Raw genomic sequence first — 22,994 nt, 5'->3', positions numbered from 1 at the left:
TGAATAATAGTGTATAATTGTACATGGAATGAGAAAGTTAATGTGAAACATAAGTTATACATAAATATTCTGTCATTAGTGTGTTAATTAATAATAATGCTTTTGGCAGTTTTAGTCTTCAAGTCCACCATGACTGAAGAATGAATTTAATTTTAGTAACTGTGTTAGTGAGTTAAGTGTGATGTATGTATGTATATATGAGAAGTGCAGGGATTGTGAGTATGTGCATAAATAAGTCGTACCATTATGGTGAATAGAGGTGCTTGTGTATTGAAAAGGCGTGGTTGGAAACCTTTTGTGCAAGGGTCTTCACATATAGCTGCTAAGACAGCAGCCTGGTTTTATAGCGCTTCTGCTTACTGCGAAGAGCCACATTTCCAGTTTGTGTTTTCTAAATCTTATCATTCACAAGGGATTATAGTAAGTTTTATTGTCAGTCTAGCCTAAATTTTGCTATATATGTATATTTGTTTGTGTTTTTGTTTTAGTGTTACAATGTGATTGTGCTTAATCCTTTTGGTTTGAGATGCAGAATGTTCCACTGGACTTTGCTAAAGCACATTTTGGTCTGTTTCCAAAATCATTTGATGTCGTTGTCCAGTTTTATGATACTCAGTTTGATGCTCAGTTGAGAATTAAAAGCTGCGATAAGAAGATTATGCAATGTTTTATCAAGAACGGAGTTGATGCTGCGATTGATTATTATGATATACAAGTTAATGAAGGTGCAATTGTTACATATTGCGGTGGAAATTCTATTGTGTTTGATATCACACTCCAACTGAGTGTTGATTTTGAATGAATCTCTTCAATTAAGTGCTGATTTTGGATGAACCTTTGCATTGGTATTGAATTGTAAATGCTGAATTCTATTGCACAATTTAGTATTACAATATTTAGTTCATATATAAGAAAGAATACGTTTATGAATTTATGGTAATATAGAGGGAGATAGAAATAAGGAATGGCACACTGGTCTCAATTGCAATGAATTTGTATTGCAGTTAGATATATATAAAAGGAAATACATGGATTTGTAATGAATTCCAAAGCAATGGGCGATTATAGCTTAAAGTATTGCTCAAATAATTTTCATTAACTTGAAACAAAGTGCAGTTACTAACAACCACAAAGCAGTACATTTAGTGTTTGTCTCTAAAGAATATATTTGAGTTTATTAACATAAGACATTGTCTCTTGTGAATGCATATTAAAAAAGTTATGGCGCAAGAAGTGTGTGTCTTCCAGTGGAAGAACATATATATTAGGAATGATTTTCTAGTTTTGTGGTCCAATAAGCAACATGACTTCTTTCAGGCATTTGGTTGGCTGAGGTACCATGGTGAAAATGAAAGGGAGCAACCACTTAAGTAAATTGGTCAGAGTACTCATATATAGGTAGGTTAATTAGTCTTCCATTGGGGGGAAGCTTGTATATTCGAAAGAGACAGTGCAAATATCTATTCATAATGGCAGATTTTTTTACTACAAAACTGAAATAGTTATTATGTTATTGCTTATTTGCCAAAAAATACTTAACTTCTTATATGAACATATAAATCAATAACAGGAATTGAATTTATGTTAAAGAATTAAAAATGACCATGATAAACTATGTATATTGGCAGCATAATATTTCACATGCTGTAATAATAGGTAACACTGCATTCCATTTCTAAGGTTAAGTTTTTGAAACCAAATTGTGTACTCAACAACAAAGAGGGGTTAAGTTTTGGAAAGGCAATAATGGTGTTTAGGAAGGTGACAATGTAAAGTAAACATAAAAAGATGGTGTTAAGCATAAGGCAGCAAAATATTTTAATAAAGTACTTATATAGATAAGCCATCATAAGTTTTGTACATCACAATAATCGGTTTTGCAGGCAGGAGTTTTCTAGGAACACATAACTGCCTTTGTTCCTTAAAAACTCCTCAAAAGATTTAGGTTATATAAGCTGCAACATTGTTCTGCAGAAGTGGATACTACTAATTACATTCTCTTAAAACACCCAAAAGGAATCACAGTTACCCCATTACTTCCATGAATATAAATTGTTCTTAATTAACCTAAACAGTCATAAATCTACTGCAAATAAGCCACTGGTGCTACTGGCGCAGGATGTTTAATTTGTACTAAGCAAAAGGCACCATTGGTAGTTGTCAAATACTTCAAGGTAGATCAAAGTTAGGTTCTGAAGAGCTTGCCTGAATACCTTTTTCCTTTAGTGGATCATCTGTGATAGCCTTTCCTTCTGCTTCTGAACCTTTATTCTCAGTATCAGGATCTGCTGCTACAACTTGTGTTGCAAAAGGTTCTGACTGGTCTGTAGCTGGGCTATCTGCAACGAAAAGAGCTGTGCGGAGCTTCTTCTTTGCGGGGCTAGGCTCACCTACAACTTCTGATGGACCTTCTTTTTCAGAATAGAACAAAGCAAGCTCCTTGTTCTCAGAGTACTTGTGTTCTTCTGAAGAATCTAGCAGCTCTTTCAATTCATCATCCATCTTGTCCAAGGAAGCTCTCTCATTTGATTATGGTGCTGCACGTTCAAGTTCTAAGCCTTTCAACTGCCACTATAACACATTGTTTCTGGACAAAGCCAATGTTGGTCCAACCTTAACCAATACTGGATTGGTTTGCAAGAATGAACGAATGATCTGGAAAGCTTCGAGATTTCCCTGGTATAAAGTACGAAAAAGCGTATTAGCTATCTAATATTGCGCATGTATGTATTCGAAAAAAATACAACTGTTGAATGTATGACCTCATAACAAGGCAATGGAAATTGGTATTTATACTGGAACAAGTAAAGGGGGGTTCAAGGTGGAAAAGTTAACTAAGGGTAATCTAAGACATGATATAGATGTAACAAAGATCAGAAACGAAATCCTTATATACGACAATGTGAACCTGTTAATTATCAAATATCCAAGAATTGCACCATAGCTACAAATGGTAGGAGGGAAATGCACTATAATAATTAAGTAGGCCGTTAAAAGCTGTGACAAATAGTACAAATTACATGAAAGGTATCACGTGTATGTGGGATTGTCTTAAACCTAAAAGGTACATGCACATTTAACGCATTGTTATTTATACTTACATTTAACATAGTAATGAGAATAAAAACAGGTTATAAGATGAGCTAACCAATTGTTTCTGATTGCAGGGGTAAATATTATGGAATAAGTGTAGACTACTGAAGGTGATTATTAGAAATTTTCTAACACTCGAAATTACATTTGAGATTCAACTCATTTAGAATTAAGTAAAAGATGTCTGCAATGACCCTATCAGATTTTATGAAGCTAGAGATATAGCCCTAATTGGTCAAGACAATTAACTGTTCTATTCTAGTCTTTGGTCTTGTAAGAATTCAAGTTTCGGAGGATGTATATTTTTGTAGCATTTTTTAAAATCAAGGAACTTTTATTATGTTATTTGACAGGGTAAGTCGTATCCCCTAATAAAAAATAATTACCTAAATCACTAACTAAGGTAGATAGGGAAGTAGGGTCGAACTCCACAGGGAAACAGGTCTTTTTAATTCTAATTAATTAATATAATCTAAATTATCTAAGTAACCAATATTTTAAATGTGAATTCTATACTACGAAGAATGAGTTTAGGGAGAAATGAATCAATAATAAGGAAACCTAGGGTCACAGGTTCACCAATAATTAATATTCTGGGATAAAACGAAGTAATTAATAGTTAACAATGCACAGATAACATGATTAACAGGCTCTCGCAATTTATTAATCAACATAGATCTAACAGGCTCTCGCAATTTACTAGACCTAAGTTCCTATTGAAAATAGCCTTTAATATTAAATTAACATCTGCTCGATTCATCAATTCAATATTGCTAAACATTCACAATCAAATTACATCTGCTCGATTCATAATCTAATTGCAAAGAATTAAAACAATTCAATAAGAAATTATCATGCAATATCAATAATCAATAATAATAATTATCCCTTCATATTAATTATGGATCCCCATAAACCCTAGAATTAAACTACTCACTAATCATCATAACTAAACCAATCAAATGAATAAATAAAAACATAATCAAGAAAACAATTAAAATAGCTGAAATTAAAAAGGGAAGAAATTGTACCAAACAAATATGGAATTAATGAGGGAATTAAGAACAAGAGTTTAGAGAGAATTTAAGAGAGAGAAAAATACTAAGTAGAGAGAGAAAGTCTAAGAGAAAGAAAGTAATTAATTATCCGTACAAAACGTATATATACTTCCCCTAAAACACGAATTAAACTAAGCTTAATCAGACTCTAGAAAAACACGCGCCCGATCGGGCGAAGGGGCGCCCGATCGGGCCCGCCTTTTTTACAACGCTCAGACTAATGTGCCGCGCCCGATCGAGCCTACGCTCACCCAATCGGGCGCGCCTTTCCTTAATAGCAATCATGCGCGCAACCGCTTGATCGGGCGTATGCTTGCCCGATCGGGCCCGGTCTTCATCTTCAAGGCTTGGACTTCGATTGGGCTAGATTTCTCGGGCCAATCCAAATTTCCTCTCGGGTCTCGAATACACGGTCCAATTGCCTCGTGATCCAAATAACCGAGCCCTTAATCACCGGCTCGATGGCTCTAGCCGGCTTTGGGCTCCAAAAGTGGTCGTGTTCCTCCAATGCTCGTAGTCGCTTCATAAAAATCCCGGGAAAATGCTCCAAAGGTGCAATTCCCTGCAAAACTTAACCAAAACTACGAAAACACTAGAAAACACATATTAGTAATAAAAGTGGCTCGAAAGAGCCAAAAACACTACTAATAATGACCATGGGACGGGGGTAAAACACTATATAAAATAGACATATCAAACTCCCCCAAGCCAAACCTTTGCTTGTCCCTAAGCAAAGAGCTCATCAATGAACATACAAAACATACTTCACCCCAATAAACAAATCAAAAGCCAACGATTCAAGGTAAAATTAAATGAACATGCTTCAACATCAATCAATCTTATTCATCCAATCACCCTTCCTCCCCAACCATTGTCAAGTAGAGCAAACCACAAGAGTATATAGAATTCAAGACTAGTTCTCACACACTTGACTCTCATTTATGTGGCGAGTAAAGAATGTACTCGATCGCTCTCCACCCAACCCCTTTAATGTGAACAATGCCCTCCCAACTCACACTCTCGTGTGTATAAAAACGTTGAACGCTCATCCTACTAGTCGACTCGAAATATGCCAAGTCATAACTTGCATTGAAAAGCAACACTTTCACATTTACATAACTTCTATGCACAAGGTCGGAAGGTCTTTTAAGCTTGTAATGTAAGGCTAGGGTAAAGGTAGGATAAATTTGGGATTATGTGAGAGGAAAGCTATGCATTAAGGGAGCCAAATCCTAATAAATCCATGATAAAAAAATAATGATCATACACATCTCCAACTTAACCAACTCCAACAACAAACCACCAAATATATACTCCAAACAATAAAAACAATCCCAACACTCACAATTTCACTCATAAAAATATGATAATGTAGAACTTGAGTGAAAAACAAACCCTTTAACTCATAACTTGAAATATTTACATTGAAACCCAACCTTTCTTTTTTTTTCTTTTGATTAACCTTCACTTAAAACATTTGAACATCAAGCATTTTTTCCTCTTTTTTTTTTCTTAGAAGTTCACTTCCTTTTTTTCAAATTTCTCACTTTTTTCTTGAACTTCTTTTTTTTTTCATCACACTTTTATTTTTCTCAAATATTTACAACTTTCAAACTCATAAAAACAAAAATATGATCAAAACAAATTACTTCTCAAAACCCACCCAAATTGTGCAAATAAAGTGCACACCACAAACTCCCTCACCTCACTCACTAATAGCTCCCCCAAGCCAAGCTTGGGACTAGTAACCTATGGGGCAATTAAGGCTTGTAATGTGGCTATAAACAATAAAAGGGCACAAGCAACAACATGGGTGACAAGAAGGGAACAAATGTATCTAAATACTCTGAAGGCTACCTAAAAGAATGAATGCCTTCGTCCTCCTCATGTGCATAATAAAAAGTCATGAAACACTACTCATAGTTGCAAATCAATACTCAAATTCATTGACATACCAGGAATTATGGAACTATCACACATTTCCTAACCAAATCAACTAGTCGAGCACTATATTCACAAGTAGTTGGGCAAAATTGACGCAAGTTTAGGAATCCAAACAATTAGACTTCAAATCATGACCAACAAATCCACAAAATTCATCATCAAATACCAAGAATCAAAACAAGTTTTCTCAAGTATGGGGCACAGGGAAGCATGATTTACAATTCATTGGAACGTATTTTTGAATTTTTTTTATTTTTTCAATTTTTTTGTATTTTTCATATATAAGAAAGCAATAAAAAAAACTACACTAGGAAAGAAAATAAAAACTATACTAGAAAGCAAATAAAGAGAGAAAAGGAAGAGAATTTCCCAGTGAAAGAACACCCCCCCAAGCCAAATCAAGCAATGCCCTCATTGACTTGGGAGAGTAGCCTACTCTTCATCCTCATCCATCCTAGAGTACCCCCCACCGTGGCTAGAGCCGGCTCCTCCATGGCTAGAGCCACCACCACCATACCCCGAACCACCGGCATAGTAGTTAGGGTCTACATTCCCACCCATACCCCCATATCCGTGGACCGAAGAGTAGTCCACATAAGTACCATAAGCACCGAGGTGAGAATACCCTCCTTGGGGGTATTGGAACGAATCGGGAGTAAGGGAATCGGGAGGAATAGCCCCCCGACGGGCATAATCATCATACATTGGGTAAAGGCCCCTCCCAAGGTTCCTCTCAATAAGACCAACCCGCCCATCTAGGGTGCTTAACCTAGAGTCTAGGTTTTGCATCATACCCTCAACCCTCCCTTGCCCCGTCTCAATGCGGTCTAGTTGGCTCCTAAAAGCTGAAAAGTCATATGGGGCATTTGGGTCGACATTGTAATCGACCGAGGAAGTGGGCATGCCGTAGGTGAAAGGTGGGGGTGGTTGGTAGTGGGGTGAGTGGTGAATGGGGGATTGGTGAATGGGGGATTGGTGAGGTTGTGGTGAGGGGTGAGGTGGTTGAACCTCATCTTGACCATCTAACTCGAAAGTATAAGAGGGCTTCCCCCTCTCAAATTTGGTCAAGGCGGGGTTGGGTAAGGTAAATGCTTGGTCCCTCCTACCCGATTGTCGGTGGACAATCCACCAAGTATCACTCCCCACCGGTTGTACCCAATTCAAGCTCCCTAAATAGGGTAGGTCCATTAGGTTCGATCCCACAACTTTCCTATGGCCATCGGGGTTCCAACCTAAGTGTTTCCTAGCTATATGGGTCACTAACCCCCCAAAGTAAATAGGCGCTCTAGACCTACTAGCCTCGGCCGCGTTGGCCGCCCTTTGGAAATGATTGGCTATCCTATGGGGTATGTTTAATTTTTCAGCGTTAGGAATTATATAGGATGCCAATAGTTCCAATTCATCCCTCCGAACATTTGCCGGTTCATGCCTCCCAAAAATGGTGAGGCCGACAAATCTTTGCCAAAGTTTGGGGACGGGATGTTGAATCCACGTCCCTTTGGCATGTTGGAGGTTCACTAAATCCTCCCCGGTTAACCTCTTATAGACCACGGCGGTGTGGTCTTGAGAGGGTTCAATAGGCTTGTCCGATTTTAAGTCAAACAACTTTCCAAATTCTTTTAAAGTTAGTCTCACATTTTTGTTCAACAATCGAAATTGTACATGAGTGATAAGTGCATTCATTTTAATAACATTAAAACTTGAGATAAATTCCAATGTTAAATAATCATAAGTATCATGGCACATTTGAAACAAACCACTCATGCCTATGCCCTTAAACAATTTTTCTACGTATTTATCAAGACCTAGCCTAGCTAAAGTAGGATGATGAATGAAACGGGTAGAAATTACCTGACGATCGATGAGGTTGATCATCCGAACCCGTTGCTCCTCCGAGGTGATTACAACCTCCTCCCATCCCGGAATTTGAAGGTCCGGGTTGATTGTTGGTTGTGGTGCACTAGAGCTCTCACCCCTTTGATTCCTTGAACGCTTGGAGGCCATAATCTTTGAAAATAGTAGAAAATTTGAGGATTTTCTCTCTTAGGGTTTGAGAAAAGTTGAGAGAAAATTGGGGAAAATTAGTGTAGAATGTAGAGGAGGATGAGGGGAGATGGAATATGTAAGAATTTTTTATTTTGGATGGAAGAATTGGAGAAGATCTTGGATTGAAGTGTAAGTTTAAGGTTTGAAAATGGAGGTTTTAGAGAGAGAAAGTGAATGAAGAAGATGAAATAAGGAGAAAATGGGGAAAGAAAAAAGAGAAAAGAAAATAAAGGGGGGACGGCCGAAGGCGCGCCCGATCGGGCGAGCCTCGCCCGATCGGGCGAAAGAGCGAAATTCCAAAACTTAAGTTGCGCGCTCGATCGGGCGAGCTCCGCCCGATCGGGCGCGAACGCGAACGAATTTTCGCCCTTTTGCTCGCCCGACATATCTTTTTCTTTTACTCGTTTTTCCAAAAAAATTGTCCGATCGGGCAAGCTTCGCCCGATCGGGCGGAAATTGCCCCCAAATCCAACTGAGCTTGCGCGCCCGATCGGGCTGTTTCGCCCGAACGGGCAAATTTTGCCTCGATTTTTAGCTCGCTTGCGCGCCCGATCGGGCAACGTCGCCCGATCGGGCGAAATTGCTGCTGAATTCTGGGTAGCTTGCGCGCCCGATCGGGCCCGAGAGAGCCTTATTCCCCGATTTCGTTTCTTCTTCAAAATTTTTCTAAGTCTTTATACCTGTCAAATCCACACCTGTACAACAACACTTACAATTGGTGAAATATCACTCTCCCCGCCTCTCTAAAAAAATAAAATAAAAATAAAATAAGAAAAATTAAGGAAAAGGAAAACTAGCCTAGAAAGCATGAAATACGGGTTGCCTCCCGCAAAGCGCTGGTTTATCCAGGTCCCGCACGACCTTCTCACTACCTTGAAGCTCATGTTGGAAGTGGAGTTAGGAGAGTCTCCTCCACATCTCTAATGGTGGCACCTTCATGATACAATTTCAACCTTTGGCCATTCACCTTGAATTCTTCACCTTTGTCATTCACCAACTCTACCGAACCAAATTTGTTCACCTTTGTGACAGTGAAGGGACCGGACCATCTAGACTTCAACTTTCCTAGGAAAATCTTCAATCTAGAATTAAAGAGAAGAACCTTATCGCCCGGTGCAAACTCTCTTGGTAAGATCCTCTTGTCATGCCACTTCTTGGTCTTCTCCTTGTAAATCCGTGCACTATCATATGCCGACAATCTAAACTCATCCAACTCATTGAGTTGGAGGAGTCTCTTCTTACCCGCGGCCTTAGAATCCATATTAAGCTCTTTGATCGCCCAAAAAGCTTTGTACTCCAATTCTACGGGAAGATGACATGCCTTACCATAGACCAATATATAAGGTGAAGTACCGATCGGTGTCTTGAATGCCGTTCGGTATGCCCAAAGTGTGTCATCAAGCTTCATGCTCCAATCTTTCCTTGACTTGGCTACTACCTTTTCTAGGATCGCCTTGATTTCCCTATTAGAGACCTCAACTTGACCACTAGTTTGAGGGTGGTAACTAAGCCCTGTTCTGTGATATACGCCATACTTCTTGAGGAGGTTATCCAATTGTCTTTCATGGAAGTGGGTACCCCCATCACTAATAATAGCTCGTGGAACACCAAACCTGGGAAATATGATCTTTTTGAAGAGCTTAATGACTACCTTGGAATCATTTGTTGGTGAAGCTATGACTTTTACCCACTTGGACACATAATCGACGGCTACAAGTATGTAACAATTCCCATTGGAAGATGGGAACGACCCCATATAATCGATACCCCAAACATCGAATATTTCAACTTCGAGAATCCCAGTTTGGGGCATCTCATGCTTTCGCGAAATGTTGCCAGTCCTCTGGCAAGAGTCACAAGCCTGCACAAAAGTGTTAGCATCTTTAAATATAGTAGGCCAAAAGAAGCCTGACTCATTAATCTTAGCCACCGTTTTAGTGGGGCCATGATGTCCACCACAGGGTGAAGTATGACAACTGGTAAGGACGCCGTGAACCTCCCATTCGGGAACACACCTGCGAAATAATCCATCTGCACACTCACGAAACAAAAAAGGGTCATCCCAAAAATAATGTTTAACATCATAAAGGAATTTATTTTTCTGTTGGTAGGACAAGTCAGGAGGTAGAGTACCACCCACTATATAATTAGCAAAATCGGCGTACCAAGGGTGATGCTCTACAACTGCATACAGGTTGTCATCAAGGAAAGAATCATCTATAGGTAAAGAATCCTTACCCTCATCATACCTGATACGTGACAAGTGGTCTGCCACTACGTTCTCTGCTCCCTTTTTATCTTTTATTTCAATTGTTGAAATCTTGGAGCAAGAGAACCCAACGGAGTAGCCTTGGCTTTGATTCCGCCTTGGCTATCAAGTATTTCAATGCTGCATGATCAGTAAAAACAATAACTTTAGAACCAACTAGATATGATCTAAATTTTTCTAAAGCATAAATAACAGCAAGAAACTCCTTTTCTGTGGTGGCATAGTTGACTTGGGCTTCATCTAAGGTTTTGCTAGCATAATAAATAGCATGCAAAACCTTATCCTTCCTCTGTCCGAGCACAGCTCCTAGTGCAAAGTCACTTGCGTCACACATGATCTCGAAAGGGAGGTTCCAATCGGGAGCACATATGATGGGTGCCGATATCAAAGCTTGCTTTATCCTGTTAAAAGCCTCAAGACACTCGTCAGTAAAAATAAATGGGGCATCCTTGAGCAAAAGTTGTGTCAGTGGTTTAGCAATTTTAGAAAAATCTTTGATAAAGCGGCGATAAAACCCCGCATGACCCAAGAAGCTTCTAACTCCCTTAACATTGACTGGGGGAGGTAATTGCTCAATCACTGATATTTTAGCTTTGTATACTTGTATGCTCTTATCAGATATAATATGGCCAAGGACTACTACCTCTGTCACCATAAAGTGACATTTCTCCCAATTAAGTACTAAGTTGCATTCTTCACATCTTTTCAAAATTTTAGCGAGATTAATTAAGCATGAATCAAAGGAAGAACCATATACGCTAAAATCGTCCATAAAGACCTCCATAATAGACTCTATGAAATCAGAAAAAATGCTCATCATGCAATGTTGAAAGGTAGCAGGTGCATTACATAAACCAAAGGGCATTCTACGATATGCAAAAGTGCCATAAGGGCATGTAAAGGTGGTCTTTTCCTGATCTTCAGGGTGGATCGGAATTTGGAAAAATCCCGAATACCCGTCCAAATAGCAAAAGAATTTGTGATTAGCTAACCTCTCAAGCATTTGATCAATAAAGGGGAGAGGGAAGTGATCCTTTTTACTGGCGATATTTAATCTACGGTAGTCTATGCACATACGCCACCCTGTTACAGTTCTAGTGGGAATTAATTCATTTTTATCATTAGTTATCACAGTCATCCCACCTTTCTTCGGTACTACCTGCACAGGACTTACCCACTTGGAGTCAGATATAGGATAGATGATACCTGCATCAAGTAATTTCATCACCTCTTTCTTGACTACTTCCTGCATGTTTGGATTTAATCTTCGTTGGGGTTGAATGCAGGGCTTGTAATTTTCCTCTAGATGAATCCTGTGCATGCAAAAATCAGGGCTAATACCCTTGAGATCATCAATACTGTACCCTATAGCCTTCTTATGGGTTTTGAGGACCCCTAGAAGTTGGGAAGATTGTAGGTCAGTGAGTGCAGTACTGATGATCACGGGGTGTAGTTCCTGCTCATCTAGAAAAACATATTTTAAATGAGAAGGGAGAGGTTTTAGCTCAGGTTTCTTGACCTCTGCAGGTTTTGATTCCTGAACTAAATTTACTACCTTCATTGTCTCCTTGGGGCTTAACTCTTCTAAGGAAAGAGCTTTTTCAATACTTTGTACCTCATTACCCCAAATGCTTGCATTGTCGCAAGATAAATTCCCGCAGAGAACTTCCTCCAAGGGATCCTTCGCAAGAACCTGTGGCAAGCTATCAACACAAATATCGTCCATTATATCAATTGTATCAATATAACAACAATTTTCCTCTAACATAGGCCCTTTCAAAACCTTCCCTAAATTAAAGGTAACATTATCGTCACCTACAGAAAGGGTCAGTTTACCATTTTTCACATCAATAATAGCTCCTGCACTGTGGAGGAAAGGCCTACCTAATATAATGGGTATTTGTGTGTCCTCTGCCATATCTAAAACAACAAAATCAACAGGAATAAAAAATTTACCAACTCTGACAGGTACGTCCTCTAAAATACCTAAGGGGTATTTTACCGAACGATCTGCCATTTGCAAAGTTATATTAGTAATTTTTAATTCCCCCATATTTAATTTAGCACATATAGATGATGGCATGACACTGACAGTAGCACCTAGATCACATAAAGCTTTATCAATAAAAACATTCCCAATGTGACAAGGGATAGAAAAACTACCGGGATCCTTTAATTTAGGAGGTGATTTATTTTGCAAATAAGCGCTACACTCCTCTGTGAAAGCTACAGTTTCTACTTCATTAAAGGCCCTTTTCCTAGTCAGAATGTCTTTCATGAATTTAGCATAAGCAGGTACTTGAGTGATTAAATCAGTGAAAGGGACTGTTACTTGCAGGTTTTTCACAACCTCTAAAAACTTACCGAATTGTTTATCAAGCTTACTCTTCAGTTGTCTATTAGGGAATGGAAGCTTGATAACTGGGCTCTGCACATCTCCTCCCTTATCCTGCAATTTACCCTGCACAGAAACATTAGTAGGGTTAGTATCTTTTTGTAGCCCTGCAGGGCTAGCAGGATTACCGTTTGGTGTAGAGGAATCTAGATCAGGAACTGGTCCATCTTCCTTTGGCATAGGAGGTCCATCATAATGTGAACCACTCCTTAGAGTGATTGCATTAGCATGATCTGTAGGATGGATAGGTTGTGATGGTAGAGCTCCCTGCTGACGGGATTGTAGGGTAGATGAAAGTTGTGCAATTTGATTGTCCATGATTTTATTATGGGCTAGAATATAATCAATTTGCGCATCCCTACTCTCCATATGCTTTTGCATATTAGCTAGCATCGCTCTAATTTCTGTCATGGCAGGGTCGGAAGATGATGAGGGTGATGCTTGGCTTTTCTGGCCGGCATTAGGATGGTAATATTTTTGCTGTGGTGGGGGTTGCTGTTGTGGTTGTTGTGGAGGTGGAGGGTTTTGTACATTGGTACTCCGGTATGAAAGATAAGGATGGTTTTTATAACCGGCATTGTAGGAATTGGAATAGGGGTTATTTTCCCTATAGGTTTGAAAGACATTAACTTGTTCCATAGAGCTCCTACAATCTTGCTCCCAATGACCTACAATTCCACAATTTTCACAAAAAGCCTCATGGTTAGCAACAGCAGAAACATTAGCTACAGAGTTAGGAGCAGCAGTAAGAGTATCTAATTTTTGACAAATAGATGTTAATTGAGCTTGCAAAAAGGATACATAATCGACATTATGTTTTCCCTTATTTGCAAACCCCCTTGGATTCCCATATTGGGAATTGTGTATTGCCATGTCTTCGATAACCTGTCCTGCATCATCCACATTTAAATTCATAAACCTCCCACTAGCTGCCGAATCTAATACTGATCTGGAAGAATTTCCAAGTCCATTATAGAATGCTTGGATCAATTGCCATTGTGCTAGATTGTGGTGGGGGCACTCTCTCTGTAGATCCTTGAACCTCTCCCAAGCCTCATATAATGTTTCGTCGGCCTCTTGGGCGAAGTTCTGAATAACACTCCTTAGCACCGCTGTTCTCTCTGCAGGATAATATTTATTATAAAAATTCAAAGCAAGAGTTTCCCAGTCAGTAATACCAAGTGCAGTTCTATTCAAACCATTAAACCATAATTTTGCTTTGCCACATAAAGAAAAGGGAAAAAGAATCTCCCTGATTTGGTCCTGCGTGACCCCGGCTTGTCTAATGGTGTTACAATATTGGCAGAAATCTGCGATGTGAAGATTAGGATCTTCACCTTTAGCTCCGCTGAACTGCTTCCTCTCTATCATAGTGATAAATTGGGGCTTGATCTCAAATTGAACTCCATCTAGAGCCGGAGTAGGAGTAAGGTGCGGGAAATCTGTGAGCTTCGGTTGCGAATAATCACTGAGTTTCTTCTGGGCCGTCATCTCTGATTCTGAATCTGAAGGAATATCTGTATCACTAGAATCAGGGGGAGGATCTCTTCGATCGTTGTCCTCCTTAGAACCCGTCAGAATTTGTCTATAGAGTCTCCTTTGCCTATGAAAAGAACGCTCGATCTCAGGATCAAAAGGGATGTCACCTGATCTAAAACACCTGGGCATAAACAAAGAACTAAAGACAAATATGAGATTTGCCTCAAAGAACTAATGTTCTCTGAGGCAAAAAGGGGGACAATCTAGACTACAAAAATATAATCAGAAAATAAAAATAAAACCATTTCCCCGGCAACGGCGCCAAATTTTGACAGGGTAAAGTCGTATCCCCTAATAAAAAATAATTACCTAAATCCCTAACTAAGGTAGATAGGGAAGTAGGGTCGAACTCCACAGGGAAACAGGTCTTTTTAATTCTAATTAATTAATATAATCTAAATTATCTAAGTAACCAATATTTTAAATGTGAATTCTATACTACGAAGAATGAGTTTAGGGAGAAATGAATCAATAATAAGGAAACCTAGGGTCACAGGTTCACCAATAATTAATATTCCAGGATAAAACGAAGTAATTAATAATTAACAATGCACAGATAACATGATTAACAGGCTCTCGCAATTTATTAATCAACATAGATCTAACAGGCTCTCGCAATTTACTAGACCTAAGTTCCTATTGAAAATAGCCTTTAATATTAAATTAACATCTGCTCGATTCATAAATTCAATATTTCTAAACATTCACAATCAAATTACATCTGCTCGATTCATAATCTAATTGCAAAGAATTAAAACAATTCAATAAGAAATTATCATGCAATATCAATAATCAATAATAACAAATTATCCCTTCATATTAATTATGGATCCCCATAAACCCTAGAATTAAACTACTCACTAATCATCATAACTAAACCAATCAAATGAATAAATAAAAACATAATCAAGAAAACAATTAAAATAGCTGAAATTAAAAAGGGAAGAAATTGTACCAAACAAATATGGAATTAATGAGGGAATTAAGAACAAGAGTTTAGAGAGAATTTAAGAGAGAGAAAAATACTAAGTAGAGAGAGAAAGTCTAAGAGAAAGAAAGTAATTAATTATCCGTACAAAACGTATATATACTTCCCCTAAAACACGAATTAAACTAAGCTTAATCAGACTCTAGAAAAACACGCGCCCGATCGGGCGAAGGGGCGCCCGATCGGGCCCGCCTTTTTTACAACGCTCAGACTAATGTGCCACGCCCGATCGAGCCTACGCTCACCCAATCGGGCGCGCCTTTCCTTACTAGCAATCATGCGCGCAGCCGCCCGATCGGGCGTATGCTTGCCCGATCGGGCCCGGTCTTCATCTTCAAGGCTTAGACTTCGATTGGGCTAGATTTCTCGGCGCAATCCATATTTCCTCTCGGGTCTCGAATACACGGTCCAATTGCCTCGTGATCCAAATAACCGAGCCCTTAATCACCGGCTCGATGGCTCTAGCCGGCCTTGGGCTCCAAAAGTGGTCGTGTTCCTCCAATGCTCGTAGTCGCTTCATAAAAATCCCGGGAAAATGCTCCAAAGGTGCAATTCCCTGCAAAACTTAACCAAAACTACGAAAACACTAGAAAACACATATTAGTAATAAAAGTGGCCCGAAAGAGCCAAAAACACTACTAATAATGACCACGGGACGGGGGTAAAACACTATATAAAATAGACATATCATTATTAGTGCACAATAAGCATTTAAATACAACTTGGAAGCAATGCAATCATATTAGGGAAAACATAAATAATTCATTAGAAGTTTAGCACTCACAGTATTCTTGATGCCACAAATCTCAGCTGCAGTTTTTCCAAATAGCTTTTCAGTGTCGTCATTGAAGGTAGTAAATGACATAGTTCCTGTTTCATCTGTTGCTTCAAACTTGAAAGTCACCCTATCAAATACACTAGTTATTTTGTATTAGAGTGAAGCCTTAATGACAAGATGCATTATGCCTGTGAAGAGAATACCTGTGAGCAGAAACACATTCTGGTTTTCGACACATACTGCAGATAAAAGGCGTAACAACAGGGACATTGGTACGCTTTGAGCAAATGATGCACTTAGCATAGGCATTGACCTTTTCTAGATCAGAATTTGGGATAGTTACTCTTATCCAAAAGTGGTCTTCCTGCAACGCATTTGAGGGCTACAAAAGAAGCACACAGTGAATTCTACTTGACACTTTCTTGTGACAACATAAAGTATAAGATAGAAAATTTTGTCTCTAGAAATGGACCTTTTTCGATTGCAAGTCCGCTATTTTGACAAGCTCTTTTTCATTGCATGAATATCTAACTTTAAGAACTCTAGCTTGTCGATCCATCAAAGTAGTTAAGGATGTCCTTGTCCTAGATAAAACCAACATATGTAGTTAGAGTAGGAATCTAGAAAGCTTAGATACTGAATTAACAATTTATGAATAATGCACCATTCTCTAAGGACATTAGCCCTATCTCCTGTTGGTTCATGAATGATTCTAGTTGACATTCCAGAGGTGAGTGCAAAACCTGCACAAAGTTGACATAGTGAAAGTGTAAATACATGTGTTGAGAAAAGGGCATCGTAACAAACAACAGATGTATAATTACCTCTTTGAGTGACGGTTCTCAAAGATGTAAAGCCCACAACCTGGAAACTTGCAGCCCAATTCATTAAGCGCTCAGCAGTCATGTTCAGTAAGATCATTCCAAAGGGAGACTGTTACAGGTTGCTCATTGCTACAAGACATTGCGAATGTAAGAAATTGTAAAGACTCTTAGATTTTAATATAATTTTAAAGGAACCTTGGAAAGAGCACATATGTATATATATGCACCTTTGATTAGTAACTACAATCTCGCAAACGTGGTTCTTTCTACCAGTATGGTGGATAATTTCTCTAGGCCGTTCTTCCATAAAGAGCACAACAGCAACAATGTCTAACATAAAACAAAATGAACAAACAAATTAATTATGCAAAACATGGTTGGAAAGTATAATAAGCATGGTATTTCTAGAAGGCAGTAACCGTATTTGCCATCTGAATCTATGGCACGAGGAATTGATCCTAGTGGTTGATAGTCTGGCACAGTAGGTCCACTCTCAATATCCAATCTCTGAATTACAGTCTTGTCATCAATGGTCATTTGTAAGGGAAGCTCATCAGGAACTGTCTTAAATTGGTCTTCCAGCAAAGACACAGGTGCATTAGAAATCTCATATTTCCCCTTGTTCTTGTAGACACCCATTTGTGTCTCCCCAAAACCAAACTCAGTGATGAGTGCCTTTCACGTCGAATCATAATCGAATGAAACGAAAGTGTGGAAAGGTCTAGTGTTGCGGAAAGTTTTATTTCTTTTCTCTTCTCCCTGATTTTGAAAACTTTATTTTAAGAAAATAGCCAATCCAGTTTGGTTGGTCCATGATATGGGACCAATAGTGGTGTAGTTGGATGGGGTTTGTAAAGATCTTTCCAACGATATATTATAAGCCCAATTCCGATGAATATTGAGGAAATTATGGCCACTTTGAGCTTTATGTACGGCCCAATGATCTAGGGGAGGGCCTAATATGATTTATCATTCCTAATGCAATTAGGAATGGTTTTAGTCTTCTAGAACATTCTAGAAGGTTCTCATCATTTCTAATTCAATTAGGACTCTTCAGAGTTTTAATCAAGATCAAATAACATTTTCGATGGAATTATATTATTTTATCTTCCAGTACGGGAAATTTATCAGATTTTCGAAAACGCGTTGAAAAACAGTTTGGCGTCAAACCCCAGGCCTTGGCGCCTGGAACCAGGATTGGCGCCAGGCGCTATCCATTGGCGCCTGACGCTAGCCACTTGTGCTGGCGCCAACTAGCCAGGGCTGGCGCCAATGTGGTTTTATGATCTTCAGACTCTGTTTTGTTAAATTATCTTTTTTGGCTGATTTTCTCTATAAATATCGTATCAAAAACTCCGTTTTCATTCATCTACAATTCATTCATCTACAATTCATTCACCAACATTCAGGAATTACCAATCATCATCTTTCATTCACCAATTCTCCATAATCAAGTATTCTTTAGCATTCTTTCTTTCTTGTTTTTAAATACAAAATCCGCATTCATTAGATCTAGATACACCTAGCCATATTCGAAGTTTCCTTCGCCCTAGACGTGAAAGGTTTTAATTTCTGAGGGTTTGGTCCAAAATCTCTATTTCAATTATTTAATTTAATTGCTTTGATTATTATTTTTCCTTGAAGTTACTAACGTGTGTATTTTGTTATTAGAAAGAGGTACGAGGCATCCAAGTAAGTACTTTAATGGTTTAATTGATATTATGATGTAGAAATCATGTTTAGATTGTTATTTTGATTCCTAGTATCATGTCTAGGGTATCTTTAATATCAAGTATGATTAAAAGTACGATGGTTCCTATGTTCTTCCTAATATTTATGATTTTTAGTATCATGTTAGGGTTCAAGATTTGATTTTTATTGCTTAGTGACATGCTAGGATTTTTTATTAATCTTGTTAGTATCATGCCTAGGATCTTGCCATGCTTTATAATGATTATGATTATGATTATTATTATTATTAATGATGTTGATTATTATTTGCTTGATATGCATATTATTTTATATTGTTATTGCTTGATCACCTTTATTGCATGTTTAAAGGGAATTTGTACTTGTAATCATGCTTAATAAGATAATTAATAATCTTGTTAGGTTAATTATGATTATAATTCAAGTGATCGCCAATAATAGTTTATTTGTGCATTAATATTCAACCAACATAGATTAAACAGGTTTAGGGTTAATTCTATTGATTGCATGTTAGTCAGAAAGCGCACATGAATACGAGCAGAATAAAGTAGAGGCCTATTATTAGGGCAGGTTCAATCTCTTTTAGGTTGGATTTGTACCTTCATCCCCGAACCCTTATTTGGTTCATGACCTTATGGAGTTGACGATCTCTTGGATCGTTAAGGGGTGTAACCTTCACCTCGTGATGGTTTACAAGTTCCTTAAAAACTTGTTGGCGACTCTTTTGCTCTATCTTCTTCCCTTTTGGACGCCACCGTACTTTAGTGTATGATCACAGTGGGGTTCAAGCTAGTGGGATTTTAAAGGCTTGAAATTATTCCCTACAGTTTTTGGCGACTCCACTAGGGAGGATTTCTATTTTAATTCCTGAATTTGTTTCGGCAATGATTTAGAATGAGTGGATGAGACTCGAAAAGTTCTAAGTATTTCATGTGCGTAATTTTGATTAACATTATTGTCATATGCATAAAAAAGTTCTCATTGGAAAGACCATCCGTAATGAGTCAAAAACATAGGATTTTACACGTAGGAAATTTGAGAAACGTCTTTCACAACTAGGACTGAAATAACACCGCGCGAAACTGGATGATTTTATTGAGCACAGAAAGCTGCTGAGGCATGTGGGAAGTAGCGTCAGGGCCAGAGCTTGGCGCCAAACTTTTAGCCGTAGCGCCAGACGCCAGTATTGGCGCCAGGCGCTACAGTTAAAAGTTGGCGCCAATCTCTGTTTGCTGGCGCCAATTTCCCCCAATACCGAGCCAGAAATATGCGTTCTAATTTCGACCGGTTTTTCGTATTGTTTGCTCGATCCTGCTTCCTGATTGAATTTTTTCTCACTTTTCTGAAACCCATATGTGTTCTACATATGGACATAACCTTCTGGGAATTCAGGCTCTATCTACCCGATTGAACGCTCCTGGCAATAAAGGGTACATATGAGATGTTGAATTCACCAAACCATGGAAGTGAGTTTTTTCTAAAAACTCGCGGTGTCCCATCCGCACGCGCTAACCCTTCACGGTTAGGCTTCTGCGCGGTGCATCCGGACAATTAACCATGGACCCTATTTGACTAAACCATATTCCGAACTTTAGAGAACTAGAGCCATGGTTAGGTTGCGAACTCATGCATCATATTGTGCCTACTTGACTAATTGTGCATTATTTGTGGTGCATATATATTCTATGTTTCTCTTAACCGTTTGTTGATTTTTGTTGAGACTAAAATTAATGATTTAAAGAACTTTTGCCTAATTAATTAATTAATTTGAGTCAATAAAGTTTTTTTTTAATCGGAATTGACCTAGTGCGACTTTAGGCATACCCCAGTTGACTAATAATACCGAAAACAGTCCCAGACCGAAGCTCCAATATTGGCGCCAAAGTCTAGGCTGTAGCGCCACAGTATGGTGTGTAGCGCCATACATTAACTAAAACGTCTGGCGCCAATCACCATATTGTGACGCTAGTCCTGTCGCTTGGCCGACAGTTCGGATTATTTGTCGAGTCATCACCTAATGTCTAATTAGTCAGTTTTCTGTTTAATTCGGTTAATTTTGCCGACTATAATGCTTAATTAAATTGATGTTCGAGTTTAGGCACTAAGTCCCATGGTCTTACACGAGAGTCCAAACATGTCACTTACACTCAATACACACACCAATACACATGTTTTGACCATGATTAAGAGAGTCTTGTGTGCGCGCCCTTTTTTTTCATCATTTTTTTTAGGGGAGTAAGTCGGATATTAATCCTCCAATAAATAATAATACTTAGTTCCCTAAAAATATGTACATTATTGTTGCCAAAAATATGCATATACTTTTTTTTTTAAAAAAAAAAAACCATAAAGTCAAGTCGATTCGAGTCAAGAAATTAAAACGCAAATTGGCTTAATTTACAGCGCGTGGTCAAGAAAGGAAGGACGATTAATCAAAGATAACCTCTTCGTACAAGTCCAACTTTTCGACAAACCTATAGCCCGCAAGAGGAAAGCAAGAGTCATAATGGCAACTCAAGAAGAAGTCAATGATCTCAAGAACCAACTGGCTACTGTAACTGAGACACTGAAGCTTCTCGCACTTAAGATCGATGATCCCGTGAAGCAACAACAAATGGACCTCATGCAAGAGAGCCTAAGCAAGTTGTCTAGCGACTACAAGTTTCAAGAACTCACATCCCAAGGGGTCTCGGTGGATAAAGATCTTCTTCCGCAGAAGTTCAGTGCTAACGACATCCCAAAATATAGGGCAATTGACAATCCTTACTTCCATTTAAGAGCATTTGAAACAATAATGAGTATCAAGGGTATCGATAAAAAAGTCTTCCCTTCTCTGTTCTCACTATCTCTCGAGACCGTTTGCCAACAATGGTTTTTTTCTCTTGAAAAAGAAAAGACCTCTACCTGGGAATCCATAACAAACGCTTTCATTGATAGGTACAAGTGCAACATTCAAGTCGAAACTGACCATAGAGAACTTGAAATCCTCAAACAGAAGGAGAACGAAGGCTTCATTGCTTTCTTTAACAAGTGGAGAGAAACCTCAGCTAAAATGATCGAGGTACCAAGTGAAAAAGAGTCCGTGAGACTGTTCATTAAAAACCTCCAAGAAAAATATTCAAAACATCTTAAATATCAAAATAACTTTCATACCTTTAAGGTTGTTTATGATATTGGGATCAATATTGAAGAAGACTTGGCTAAATCTAAAGCTGCCAACAATAGCTCCAACAGTGGCTGGAAAGGAAAGAAGAACGACAATTCTTCTTCTTCCAAAACCGCCCACTCAAATAATGTTAGCACCTTTAATCTAGGAGAAGTCCTCGCCATAAACAACCAAGGACAAAAGAAACCATTTAGGAGGAATTTCACTCCTATTGGCATGAGTTATGACACCGCATTTGATCGATTAAATGCAAAAGGTCTTATAACTCCCATTGGACCGTTTGGAGATCCACCAGTTGAGAAGAGGTCGCCTAACTGGAACCCCAACGCACATTGCAAATATCACCAAGGTAGGGGCCATTCTACTGAAAGCTGTTGGAAGCTTAAGGAAGCTATCCAAGACCTAATTGACAATAACAAGCTGTCGTTGCCCCCTGCCAGTAAGAAGCCGAGTATTGACAATGCACCTCTAGCTCATACTTTGGCTATCTCCGATGAAGAAAGCGAAGTTGACCCCTCATTTCTCATTAAGCCTGTCAAAGCAACCAATGTCGAAGAAGAAGAAGAAGAGATCTTTTTCGATGTCAAAGATAACCTTCCAGAACCAGCAAACGAGGAAGACATACGATTGCTCACACTGTTTATGAGGGAGACATCGCAACTGTTACGTGAAACTCTCAAAATTATGAACGAACATCACAAGAAATATGATGAACTTCCATGTTCAAAGGAAGAACCTAAAAGAGAATTCACACCAGTGAAAACGACTTATGAGGCAAAGTATTTTCCCTTACAAGTTACTGAAAAACCCAAGAAGAGCAATAGAGTTTACACTCCAATTAGAATCCCATATGCACAAATGTTCGAAATGCTCTCCGAGAGTGGCAAGGTCAAACCTCTCGAACCGAGACCATTTGAATCATTAAAAAGGACAGATAGATATTACTGTCAGTACCATCAGTCAGGGGGGCACACCCTAGAAAACTGCTTCAAATTCAAGGATTTGGTGCAGAAAATGATTGATAAAAAGGAATTAATCCAAGTTCAACAAGAAGAGGACATAACTGTTAATGGAGTATGGGACATAACGGTCCTACAAAGCGAAAACTTCGACCCCTCGAAGCTAATTACTCCAGCTGAAGGATCACTGCAAGGGTGGCGCAAGACTATGAAGGTGACTACTCC

General features: G+C 38.7%; 1 protein-coding gene across 1 annotated transcript; it reads right to left on the bottom strand.

Moving 5' to 3' along the window:
* Positions 1-2,571: 2,571 nt before the first annotated feature.
* Positions 2,572-17,573, bottom strand: LOC145568802 (replication protein A 70 kDa DNA-binding subunit B-like). The gene is made up of 8 exons (XM_081628204.1): positions 17,354-17,573; positions 17,191-17,264; positions 16,935-17,043; positions 16,775-16,853; positions 16,583-16,694; positions 16,314-16,474; positions 16,117-16,237; positions 2,572-2,676 (listed from the first exon to the last, which is right to left on the bottom strand). The coding sequence occupies exons 1-8, from the start codon at positions 17,571-17,573 to the stop codon at positions 2,572-2,574; spliced, it is 981 nt and encodes a 326-aa protein (XP_081484330.1).
* Between the last annotated feature and the right edge of the window lie 5,421 nt (positions 17,574-22,994).

Source organism: Chenopodium album, chromosome 2 (genome assembly GCF_948465745.1).
Source record: "Chenopodium album chromosome 2, dcCheAlbu1.1, whole genome shotgun sequence".
Lineage (NCBI taxonomy): Eukaryota > Viridiplantae > Streptophyta > Magnoliopsida > Caryophyllales > Amaranthaceae > Chenopodium > Chenopodium album.
Note: the sequence above shows the minus strand (reverse complement) of the source record. Positions and strands in the feature narration are given on the sequence as shown.

Bases quoted from the DNA above. Each gene is read 5' to 3' on its own strand.
- LOC145568802 (XM_081628204.1), bottom strand. From the start codon at position 17,573: ATGGGTGTCTACAAGAACAAGGGGAAATATGAGATTTCTAATGCACCT. The intron at 17,265-17,353 runs GTTACTGCCTTC...GTTTTATGTTAG, and splicing joins AGATTCAGATGGCAAATACG to ACATTGTTGCTGTTGTGCTC. The intron at 16,475-16,582 runs GTCCATTTCTAG...AATGCGTTGCAG, and splicing joins CGGACTTGCAATCGAAAAAG to GAAGACCACTTTTGGATAAG.